This window comes from Hordeum vulgare, chromosome 2H, assembly GCF_904849725.1.
Source record: "Hordeum vulgare subsp. vulgare chromosome 2H, MorexV3_pseudomolecules_assembly, whole genome shotgun sequence".
Lineage (NCBI taxonomy): Eukaryota > Viridiplantae > Streptophyta > Magnoliopsida > Poales > Poaceae > Hordeum > Hordeum vulgare.
In genome coordinates this window covers 148,582,196-148,594,348 of record NC_058519.1, presented here as the reverse complement: position 1 = coordinate 148,594,348, position 12,153 = coordinate 148,582,196, and the positions used below count along the sequence as shown (strand labels likewise).

Genomic DNA, 12,153 nt, shown 5'->3' with positions numbered 1-12,153 from the left:
TGATGTAGAGGGATAAATTCATGCAATATGATATAAACCCCATATTTTTACCCTTGATGGCAACAACACGATGCGTGCCTCGCTACCCCTTCCGTCAGTAGGTGAGGACACCGCACGGTATGAACCCAAAACCAAGCACTTCTCCCATTGCAAAAATTATAGATCAAGTTGGCCAAACGAAACCCATAACTCGAAGAGAATTACAAGGATACAAAATAATCCATATAAGAAATCAGAGGAGACTCAAATAATATTCATAGATAATCTGATCATAAATCCACAATTCATCGGATCTTGACAAACACACCGCAAAAGAAAGTTACATCGGATAGATCTCCATGAAGATCATGGAGAACTTTGTATTGAAGATCCAAGAGAGAGAATAAGCCATCTAGCTACTAGCTATGGACCCGGAGGTTTGTGGTGAACTACTCACGCATCATCGGAGAGGCAATGGTGTTGATGAAGAAGCCCTCCGTGTCCGAATCCCCTTCCGGCAGGGCACCAGAACGGTCCCCAGATGGGATCTCGCGGAAACAGAAGCTTGCGGCGGCGAAAAAGTATTTTCGTGGCTCTCTCTGTTGGTTAGGGGATTTTAGGGAATTTATAGGCGAAAGAGGTAGGACAAAGGAGGCACGGGGGGCCCACGAGCCTACTAGGCGCGCCCCCCTGGGGCGCGCCTAGGGGGCTCGTGGCCTCCCCCGTGGCCCTCTGCCTTGGTTCTCAAGTCTTCTGGATCCCTTCTGTTTTGGAAAAAATCATCTCGAAGGTTATATTTCGTTTAGACTCCGTTTAATATTCTTATCTGAAAAAGGTCAAAAACACGGAAAAAACAGAAACTGACACTGGGCACTGAGTTAATAGGTTAGTCCCAAAAATGATATAAAATAGCATATAAATGCATATAAAACATCCCAAGTTGATAATATAATAGCATGGAACAATAAAAAAATATAGATACGTTGGAGACGTATCAAGCATCCCCAAGCTTAACTCCTGCTCGTCCTTGAGTAGGGAAGTGATAAAGACCGAATTTTTGATGTGGAATGCTACCTAACATATTTGTTCTTTGTAACTTCTTTATTGTGGCATGAATGTTCAGATCCATAAGATTCAAAACAATAGTTTAATATTGACATAAAAACAATAATACTTCAAGTATATTAGCAAAGTAATCATGAACTTTTGAAATAACAAGGCCAAAGAAAGTTATCCCTACAAAATCATATAGTTTGGCTATGCTCCATCATCCCCACACAACGAATTTAAATCATGCACAACCCCGGTATTGGCCAAGTAATTGTTTTCACACTCTTACTTTCTCAAACGTTTTCAACTCTCACACAATACATGAGAGTGAGCCATGGATATAGCACTATAGGTGGAATAGAGTGTGGTGGGGGTTGTGAGGCAAAAAGGAGGAGATGGTCACATCGACTCGGTGTATAAACGGACTATGAAGATTCCCAGCAATAGATATCAACGTGAATGTGTAGGGATATCCATGCAAGAGATGCACTAGAGCTATAAGTGTATGAAAGCACAAAAAGAAAACTAGTGGGTGTGCACCCAACTTGCTTGCTCACGAAGACCTGGGGCAATTTTGAGGAAGCCCGTCATTGGAATATACAAGCCAAGTTAGATAATGAAAATTCCCACTAGTATATGAAAGTGACAAAATAAGAGACTCTCTATCATGAAGAACATGGTGCTATTTTGAAGCACAAGTGTGGAAAAAGATAGTATCATTGTCCCTTCTCTCTTTTTAGCTCTTTTTTATGGGCATCTTTGGCCTCTCTTTTTTATTTGGGCTTCGCTGACCTCTTTTATTATTTCCTCACATGGAACAGTGCTCTAATAATGATGATCATCACACTTTTATTTACTTACAACTCGATACTTAGAACAATAATGACTCTATATGAAATGCCTTCGGCAGTGTACCGGGATGTGCAACGATCTACCTTAGCATATGACATTGAAACATCTCGCTAGCTATCTTACGATCATGCAATGACAATATGAAAGTGATGGCACATGTCATGAGACGGAATGGTGGAAGTTGCATGGCAATATATCTCGGAATGACTATGAAAATGCCATAATACGTAGGTATGGTGCCTGTTTTGAGGAAGATATATGGTGATTTTGTGCACCGGCGAAAGTTGCGCGGCACTAGAGAGGCTAGCAATGGTGGGGTGAGAGTGCATCTATACCATGGACTCACATTAGTAATGAAGAACTCATATACTTATTGCGAAAGTTTTATTAGTAATCGAAACAAAGTGCTAGACGCTTACTCCTAGGGAAGGGTTGGTAGGAGCTAACCATCGCGCGATCCCGACCGCCACACAAAGGATGATAATCAATAAATCAATTATGCTCCGACTTCATAACATAGCGGTTCACCATACGTGCATGCTACGGGAATCACTAACCTCAACACAAATATTTCTAGATCCACAACACCCTACTAACATAACTCTAATATTACCATATTCATATCTCAAAACTAATTGTGAGAAATCAAACTTCTCTTACTAATCAATGCACTTGAATATGAAAGTTTTTATTATACCCTTTTTGGATGGGACGGAGGAAGTATCACCGAGCAACGGATCTAAGTTTGGCGTCGGAAGACCGGTTGGTACTAATCCTTGGCATATACATGCATCTGGATGGATGAGTTCATGTACGCATCTTAAAGATTACACTACGGTTTTGTTTTCTGTTTCAGAATCACCTACCTGCAGTGGTTTTCTGATCAATCGGGAGGTCTATTGATTTGGACGCGTCTCTATGAGTTTTCGGCGGTTTGTATATCTGGCGTCGGCCAATGGCGCCAACCGCACCAATTCTCTGCGCCGCATAGACATCTCGTCCTTGTTCCGCCCAACGCCACCAAGACAAATCGTGGATACGCCGGCGGCAATAGAGGATGCTCCCTTGCCCGAACCAATCTTGAGGTTCTATCCTCCTCACAAGACTGAGCTAGATGGCACGATGTACTTCTTCCTCCTCAAGAACGGGGGAGAGGGCAAGGTAATCGCAGCGGATCACAAGGGCCTCTCCGTCCTGTACGATCTGAGCTTGCACGCCATTCGCGCCATGCCCAGCATGAAAGCTCCCAAGTGCATGCCCATCTCCCTCACCATCCGGAATAGCCTGTACGTCTTGGACCGGATCCCGTCGCTGCCACACGGCAGAAAAAAGCAGAGCTTCGAGGTTCTTACCTTCCGTCAACCCCGCTATGACTACTGTGACTGGCGATGGCACTCTCTCGAGGTGCCTCCCTTCGTATCGGGACAATACTGCGGCCCCTCTGTCCACATTCAATCCTTTGCTGTGGTCGCCGGGTCAAACACCTGTATATCCACCAGCAGCCTTGGCACCCTACTCCTTCGACACCAAGAAACGAGTGTGGACCAAGTGGGGGGATTGGGCATTGCCATTCAGTAGCCTTGCTGAATATGTGCCCGAGCACAAGCTTTGGTTGTCCTTGGATAAAGGAAGGCCTTTTTGTGCAACCGACCTCGCTGACGTCACTGAGGTTACCCCACCGGGGCTTACAGTTTTTTTGGGTGTTGCGAGTGACTCTCCTGCGACGCGCGACGGACATGGGCGGCTCCTCTCCGGCGGCCGAGACTTAAGGCTGCGCGGTGCCCTCTGACGGCGTCTGGCCGGCGTGCTGCCTGAGCCGATGCCTCCGCCTCCCCCGCCGGGGGCGCCCTCCCTCTGCTTCCCCCCGTCGGCTCGACGGTGGGCGGACTGGACGGACGATCCCGATCTTGATGAACTGGAGGCCTCTTCGGATGGTGACGGCCGGATGGAGCTGCCGGTGTCTCTGGCACCGCCGCTTCTTGGCTCGTTCTTGGCTGCGGCGCGCCCTGCCCGCCGGCGGCCGGGGAAGGAGGCCGGGCGGCGGTCGCCGGTGCCCAGACCTCCTCTGGTTCCCCCTCTCCCCTCCTTGGCCCGAGCCGGTTTGCTGCCTGGGTTGTCCCCCGTGGCAGCCGCCGGTGAGGGCCCCCGCGCGCCCTGACCAGGCGCTGGTGCCCTGCCTCCTGTGGCGGCGGCACCGGTGCCGGCGGCGGCGGGTGCTGCCCGGGCTCCTCGTCCGTCCCCATCCCCGTGCCCTAATCCCCCGGGCCGGCTCGCGGGCGGATGGGCTGGCTCTCTGCTTGGGCCGTTCCGAACGGGGCCTGGGCCTATCTCAGCTAGCGAGATGGCCTGGGCCTCCTGCCGCCCGTCCAGCGTCCTAGAGAGGGTAAACCGGCGATGGGCCGATGCACTCCTGGGCCTCCCCCAACGCTCGCGGCCCGGCCCAGGCCTGCGTCGGGCGGACCGGCTCGGGGCTAGGGTTTTCCCTGCCCGTCATGCGCCGCCACCACCCTGTGTCCCCGCTGCATCTCGATCCCGCTCCTCTCGTCTCGCAAATCACCCGTCGGGCGCGTACGTCCCCGCCGTTCCCCAGGCCCCATTCGCTCTGCCCCGTCGGCCGGCAGGCCCTGGCTCTCCCTCCTCCTCGTCCCTTCTTCGGCCTGCCTGCACAGCCGGCGACGAGCCCGATCCCTCTGCCCGGCGACCGGCTCTGCTTGCCATCCCCTCCGTGCGGCGCACCTACTGGGACGTGCTGATGACTCGCCTCACCGGGGACGGCCAGGCCCGGCCGAAAAGGCCTCTCCCGGCTGGGCAGGGACTCCTCCCTGCGCTGGCCCCTCGAGACGTCGTCCAGGAAGGGGGCATGGGCGCCGGCTCTTTGCACTCCGGCCATGGGGGTTCCAACCGGCCAGGGAGGTCCCCGGAATACTACTCCGGGACCTCCCTTCGCCGTCCGCCACCTCCTCGTGACCCGGCGAGGGATCCCCGCCTGCCGTTGCCGGGTTCGCCGGGGACTGTCGCCGCCTGGAGGCCGCCCGCGCGGTCGACCTGGACCGGGAAGCGACTCTGCGTGCGGAGTTGGTTGCGCGTCCCCCTCCGGCATCTCAGCCGCGTGATGAGCCAGCGCCCCGCGATCCCCCGGCTCGGGACCTCGCTCACCGCCCCGCGGCACCTTCCTGGCGGCGTGATCATCAGGATCACTGCCGAGGGGAGCGGTAGGGCGGGCCTCCAATGCGGCGCGGTGATGATGGCCGCCGTGCCGACTGGCGCTCCTCTCGGGCGGAGGGTGCGGACTGGCGCCGGGATGACAGGCCTTCTAGGCACGTGTCGCCACAGGCCCTGCCTGCTGCTCCGCTTCCCGCCCAGGCCCCGGCAAAGAAGAAGAAGAAGTCGAAGAAGAAGAAGGCCGCTGGGTCTAACATTGTCGGTGCTGGCGGCCTGACACCGCCAGGAGCTCAGGGGGCTCCTAAGCAGGAGGCTCTGGACCCCCCCCCCCTGCTCGGGTTAACCGCCAGCGCTCCCGCGAGGACTCGATGTGCATCAACTACGGGTACGTCGGACACTACCGCTCGGAGTGTGAGGCTCCCCCACGGTGCCCCACGACTCTTGCCTATCTTGGGTATGGCACTGAGTGGGGTAGCTTCTACTTCATGGATGCGGATATTGAGGAGGTAGCTGTTCGGCCTCACCTAGCGACAGTCACCTTGGAGCCCGAACAGCCTATCCCGGATGGCCTGGTGATCTTGTCTGACCTCATCCGGGATGAGCTTGCGGCCTACATTGGCGACTTTCGCGGCTCTGAGTTCGCCTGGGAGGTGACTGAGATGGCTCCCCTGGTCTTCTCGGTCCCTTTCCCCTCGGCCGAGCTACTCCGGGTTTGCTCGCATGGTCCTATTCGCTGTCCCCTCAACCAGTTCATGATCAGCGTCCAGGCGGCCACGTCAGAGCCTGACCCCGTCCCTCCCTTAGAGAAGGTCTGGGTCCTCGTCTATGGCCTCCCAAGGGGGGGGGGTAGTGCGGCTCCGCGGAGTGGCAAGATCACTCATATTCTGAAAAGCCATCTCCGAACCTATGGGCAAACTGATCACCGCGGACCTGGCGTCTTTCAAGGATGATGGCCCCGCCCGCATTGAGATTCTCTGCCCGGCTCCTGCTTGGATCGACGGTCTGTCTTTGGTCTTCTTCTTTGGTTCCAAGGGCAGGCGCCTCACCTTCGAGCTCGAGTCCCCAGCTCCGGTGGTTCAGCTTGATCCGGTCCCGTCTGGGCCGGAGCCTGGTGATGGGGGGCTTCACGAGGAGGGGGGCTCATCGGAGGAGGGGTCTTCTTCTGAGGGGGATGATGATACGGTCGGGGCTCCACCCGAGCCGTCAGACGGTCGGCGCAACCCCGCCCCTTCGGTTGCAGGTCAGTCAGGGCTCGCAGGAGGCTCCACGGTGGGTTCTTTGGCGCCGGTGGTGGCGGTAGGCACGGAGATCACTCTCCATGCCTCCCCTATCCCGGTGGTCGCTGCTGAGGAGGAGGTGAGTGTGGGTATGGAGGTCTGCCCTGCTTCGTCCCCGCGCTCGCGAGGGGTGGTTTGCTACTCGCGCTCCCTGGGTCCCCCCTTCCCCAACCTTGGGGTCCCCGGATCCGCGTCCTCCGATGGCCGTCGCCCCTGGTTGGGAGCCTGAGTCCCCTCCCGTGCCCGCTCTCGGCCTCGGGAGGGCGCTTCCCCCGTCGTGGCGGCACGCCAGAGCGCGCGGATCAGCCAGTCCCGGATCCTTCAGGATGGCCGAGTCCCGACGATCCCGGAGTTGGCGGCCCGTCGTGCTGCAGCCCGCGATCTGTTCCCAGGTACGCCTCCCCTCCTCCCCCCTTTTGGCTCTGGATCTCGGTTTTTTTGTTCTCTCTAGTGATTTGGTTCCCCTTTTGGCTGTTGTGGCTGCGGACAGTGGTATTGTGTTTCGGGGGGAGAAAGGTCCCCCTCTTGAGCAGATCTCCGCCATGTGTGCGAAAGAGAGGCTGGAGGGGGCATTAGCGGAAGCGCGCTGTCTAGCAGCGCGCTCCAACTCCCCCTCCCCCCGGTGCATGCCGGACCTGGTCATAGAGAGACCAGGGATGGTGGCGCACCCCCGACAGCGGTTGCAGTTGGACCTGTGCCGCCCATAGGTGGGCTCCCCTCTGTCCGGGAGCTCAGGGGACGGCCGCCCACCCGCCTCAACCCCACTGAGATCCGCGGTGAGGAGCGTGTGTCAGGCCCTAGAGCTCCCTCCTCTGGCCCGGCGACCTCCGATGTCCCTTCTTCTCGGGGACGCCGGGGTCGGCCATCTAAGGCTCTCCCCCGCCCCGCGGCTGACGGGCGGGCTAGATCGGCCCCGCTTGCGGGGCCTAGGAATCCAGACGAGGTTGTTAAATGAAGCTCCTATGTTGGAACATTAGGGGCTTCGGCCTCCCTGGCCGGCGACGGCAGCTTATTGAGTATTTGCGTCAGGAAGAGATTGACATAGTAGGTCTGCAAGAAATGATTCGGCAGGACTTTAGCATGCTCGAGCTTCAGAGGCTCTCCCGCCACCAATTCTCCTGGCAGTGGCTCCCTGCATCAGGCCACTCTGGGGGAATCCTGCTTGGTGTTCGGGAGGAGGCGTTCTCGGTGGAGGACATGGACCGGGGGGAGTTCTTTGTGAGCATGGCCATCACCGAACGACATGCCCACCTCAGCTGGGAGGTGATCATCGTCTATGGTCCGGCGGACCATGCCCGCTCGGTAGAATTCCTCGCCGAGCTAAAGAATAAGGTGGAGAGGTGCACCACCCCTGTGGTGGTGGCCGGCGATTTTAATCTTATTAGGTGGGCTTCTAATAAAAGCTCTCTGGATGTAGATCGACCCCGGATGCGTCTTTTCAATGACTGCATTGCGGACTTGGCGCTACGTGGGGAAGCTCGCGTTGGGGCCAGGTTCACGTGGTCGAACAAGCAGGCGGACCCCATCCAGAGTTTTCTAGATCGGGTCTTTGTGTCGCCCCAATGGGAAGTGATGTTCCCCCTATGCGGGCTTAGGGTGATCACGCAGATTGGCTCAGACCATACGCCTCTTCTCTTCTCGTCGGGGGAAGGTTCCCCCCTAGATCACGGCGTTTTCGCTTTGAGACTTTTTGGCTGGATCAACCTGGTTTCTGCGAGTTGGTCCACGACCGTTGGCATCGGGCTGCCGCTTCCCCGCCACGTGTCTACTGTGCGGTGGACATTTGGCAACACTGTGCCAAGATGGCGCGCCAGGCCATGAAGGGCTGGGGTGCTAACTTAGGTGCTAATCTCCGGGCCCGTAAAGGGGCTCTGCTAGGACAGATTAAGTCCCTAGATGACTTGGCAGATGGAACGGGTCTGTCCCCGGATGACTGGACCCGGAGATACTCCTTCGATGTCGAGCTCATGGGCATTTTCAGATCCGAGGAACTGTTCTGGCAACGTCGAGGTGGTCAGAACTGGCTACTCAAGGGGGACGCAAACACCGCGTACTTTCAGGACATCGCCAACGGCCGTAGGCGAAAATGTGTCATCCCTTTCCTCTGGGATGGAGATGCTCTTCTGGAGAGCCCAGAAGACATCTCATCCCATATTTACTCCTTTTATAAGGAGTTATTCTCGGCTAATCTGCGGGGAGGCTCCTCTCTTTGTGAGGACTTCTGGCCGCTAGCTGATCAGGTGTCCGAGCGGAGAATACGAAACTCACTCTCCCATTTTCCTCGGAGGAAGTTGGCAAGGCAATTGCTTCTATGAAGGCGTGCTCGGCCCCGGGGCCAGACGACCTCCCGGTGGTTTTTTTCCAACGATTCTGGGAGACCGTGCGCCCGCTTATCATGCCCATGTTCCACGAATTTTATATAGGCACACTGGACATGAGTAGGATTAACTATGCAGTCATTGCTCTCATCCCCAAACTAGTTGGGGCCACAGAGATTCGGCAATTCAGGCCTATTACGGTCATTAACGTGTTGGGCGTATTTTTGCTAAAGTCTGCGCCACTCGCCTGTCCCCTGTGGCCGAACGGATTGATCACCCCCTTCAGTCCGCATTCTTGAAGGGCAGGAAGATTCATGACGGGATTCTTGCCCTTCACGAGATTGTCCATGAGGTGGCGTCCAAGGGACTGAAGGGGGTCTTTCTCAAATTGGACTTCTAGAAGGCGTATGACCGTCTTGATTGGTCCTTCTTGAGGTTAGTGTTGCAGCGGCGCGGATTTGATGAGTGGTGGTGCTCCTGGATCATGCAGCTGGTTCGATCTGGTAGCACCGCGATCAATATCAATGGTGAAGTAGGCCCCTTTTCTCGGGCTTCCAGGGGGGGTAAGCAAGGAGGCCCTATCTCCCCCCTTCTTTTTGATCTCGCCGTGGATGCCCTGGCTGGCATCCTGGATAAGGCGAGATTAGCCGGGCATGTCCAGGGGGTGGTTGGTCACCTCATCCCGGGGGGTGGGGTTTCCCACCTCCAGTATGCAGACAACACCATGATCATGGTCTCTGGCTCGGACTCGGACATTGCTAATCTTAAGTTCATTTTTCTCTGCTTCGAGGAAATGTCTGGACTTAAGATTAACGTTGATAAGAGTGAGGTGGTGGTCCTGGTCTACTCTGAGGCTGAGCAGCACAGGATTGCGGACAACCTCAACTGCAAGCTGGCTGCTTTCCCTATCTCGTATTTGGGAATGCCCCTGGCGGAGTCCAGGATTCTGGTTAGCGGGTTTGATCCTCTTGTGGGACGAGTAGCGTCCCGTGCGGAACCCTGGTGCGGCAGGTTCACATCTAAAGGTAGCAAATCCATTCTCATTAGCTCTAACCTCGCAAGCCTCTCCATGTATATGATGGGGATGTATATCCTGCCCGAAGGTGTGCACAGCGCCTTCGACAAGGAACTGGCTAGATTCTTTTGTCAGGCAGGGGCTGGTAGACCCAAGTATCACATGGTGAAATGGGCTGACATCTGCGTGCCAAAAGACCGAGGGGGCCTAGGCATTCCTGCGTCCCGCCGCATGAACGTGGCCCTGATGCTCCGATGGGTTTGGCGGATTCTGCACGGAGATGGGGGTTTGTGGCTTCAATTGATTGAGGCCAAGTACCTTCGAGGCAGACCCCTCTTGGCATGCTCTCTCGCGAATGGTTCGCAGTTCTGGAAGTCCATCCAGAGCATTAAGCATGAGATTAGGTTGGGCTTGCGGATCTCGGTGGGCGACGGGTCTGGGACCCAGTTTTGGTTAGATCCCTGGTTGGAGGGAGAGCCTCTTCGATTCCGTTTCCCGAGGCTCTTTGCTATCTGCGCCGACCCTGCTGTCCTTGTTTCTGCATCTGCTCTGGAAGACGGATGGCATGTTGCATTCCGCCGTCCCCTTGGCCCAGTTGAGGTCCAGGACTGGGAATTACTCTTGGCAGTGATTCCCCTCCCGGCCTCGGCGGTTAGTGATAGTGTCTCTTGGAGTCTTTCTCCCTCGGGAGAATCCTCTGTTAGTTCGGCCTACCTGGTGCTGTGCAGGTTGCCGGTCCTCCCGTGGTTATCCCCACTCTGGAAGGCCCCGCTGCCCTTCAAGATCAAGATTTTTGTTTGGCAGCTTCTCCGAGACCGTTTACCTTCAGGGACCGAGGTACTGAAATGCCATGGCCCGGGTAACGGCATCTGTCCCCTGTGCCATGTCCCGGAGACTGGATCTCACATTCTGTTCTCATGCGTTGCGGCACAGGCACTTTGGTGCTTTGTACGCGAGGCTCTGGGACCGGAGTGGGAGGCCTCTGACCTTGCAGATTTTCTGCAGGTGCGGGCCACCCAGGGCGGCCATAAACGCCGTCTGTTTTGGATGATCTTTGCGGCTATGATGTGGACCCTGTGGACTACTCGCAATAAAATGGTGATTGAGAAGGTGTTTCAGCGGCGTGCATCTGACTCGTTCTTCAAATTCCTTGCCTTCTTGCAGCATTGACATCCGCTTGTTAGGACCCGGGACCGGGACCGGCTTCAGCTCATCCTGGACGCGTTGATGGCGGCCGCCCGACGGCTCTCCACTACCTAGCTTGCTGCCTAGCCTGTCCCCGTGAGGGCGTTTTTTGTTTCTTTTTTTTATTGGGCTGGACTGTGCTGTTGCCCCAGCGGACTCTCTTTTTTATTTCTTTGCTCGGACATGTTGGTTGGATTCTGGTCGTTGTGCTTTATCTATAAAGCGGGGCGAAAGCTTGTTTCGAGAGGTTACCCCACCTGGGGATGCACACAGTGTGGGCGGATGCCATGCCACCAATTGAAGGAGACCTGGTTGTATCCTATGTTGTGCACCTCGGCCGAGGAAAGTTCTGCATCGTCAGGTTTCTTGAATTTTGTACGTGTGAAAGGTTACTCATGGACTACGACACCGTGGATACTATCGTGGTGTTCACCGGCGTAGAGGTGGAGAGATGCGGTGAAGTGCTTCATGCGGTACAGCATAAGTCGGTACGTTACAAGCTTACACACAGCTACATCCTCCACTGGGTATTTTAATCAACCATGCTGTATTGCTAGAGTTGTCATTAATTGGGTTGAGATCTTGCATGATCCGAACCCTCACTGTTTTTTTGTTTTGTCAAATTGAGTCTGTCGATGTTGCTCCTTGTTATTTGTGTCTTACATTGTTTGGTCGATAGGCAACAGCAGTTCTGTGTCGCAGTGTCATGTTTGCATGAACCTGGCAATTTGGATTTTGGTTTTAGTTACTTCCAATCTTGGTTTTGTTAGTTGTGCCTTATGTTGTTTGGTAATTTGGTTGATTGGCAATTGTAGTTCATGTTGTAGTGTCATGTTTTCTGCAACTTGTTAAATCAATATGAGTTTTGAGTTTAATTACGTACTGTCTTATTGACCCATTTATTATAGCATATCTTAGGGGCGAACATGAGTTGATTCAGATCTGAGGATTTTCTTTTTTTTTTGGTTTTTGGTTAGGTCGAACTGGTGGTTTTCGTGCAGTTCACACTGCCCACCATTCTAGCATATCAGATATGGTAAAGTACTATTAATCAATTCTGTTGAACCAGATTTGTTTTGGGCCATGGCGTATCTTGATCTGGAAAGCCGCCTTTACAAGTACTCCATCTGTAAAGAAATATAAGAGCGTTTAAATACTACTTTAGTGATCTAAATGCTCTTATATTTTTTTACAGAGGGAGTAAAAAATACCCTCCCTATGATTGATTGGGGAGACTATGGAACAGTCTTTCAACTTATTGGAAAATGGCTGGGTACAGTTGAAACAAATATTATCGTATTGGATGAATGGTCAG

General features: G+C 54.6%; 1 protein-coding gene across 1 annotated transcript; it reads left to right on the top strand.

Annotated features, from left to right (window-relative positions):
* The first annotated feature begins 4,222 nt into the window (after positions 1–4,222).
* On the top strand, positions 4,223–11,101 carry LOC123425928. The gene is made up of 2 exons (XM_045109693.1): positions 4,223–5,428; positions 10,818–11,101. The coding sequence occupies exon 1, from the start codon at positions 4,223–4,225 to the stop codon at positions 5,318–5,320; it is 1,098 nt and encodes a 365-aa protein (XP_044965628.1). The 3' UTR covers positions 5,321–5,428; positions 10,818–11,101.
* Positions 11,102–12,153: the final 1,052 nt, after the last annotated feature.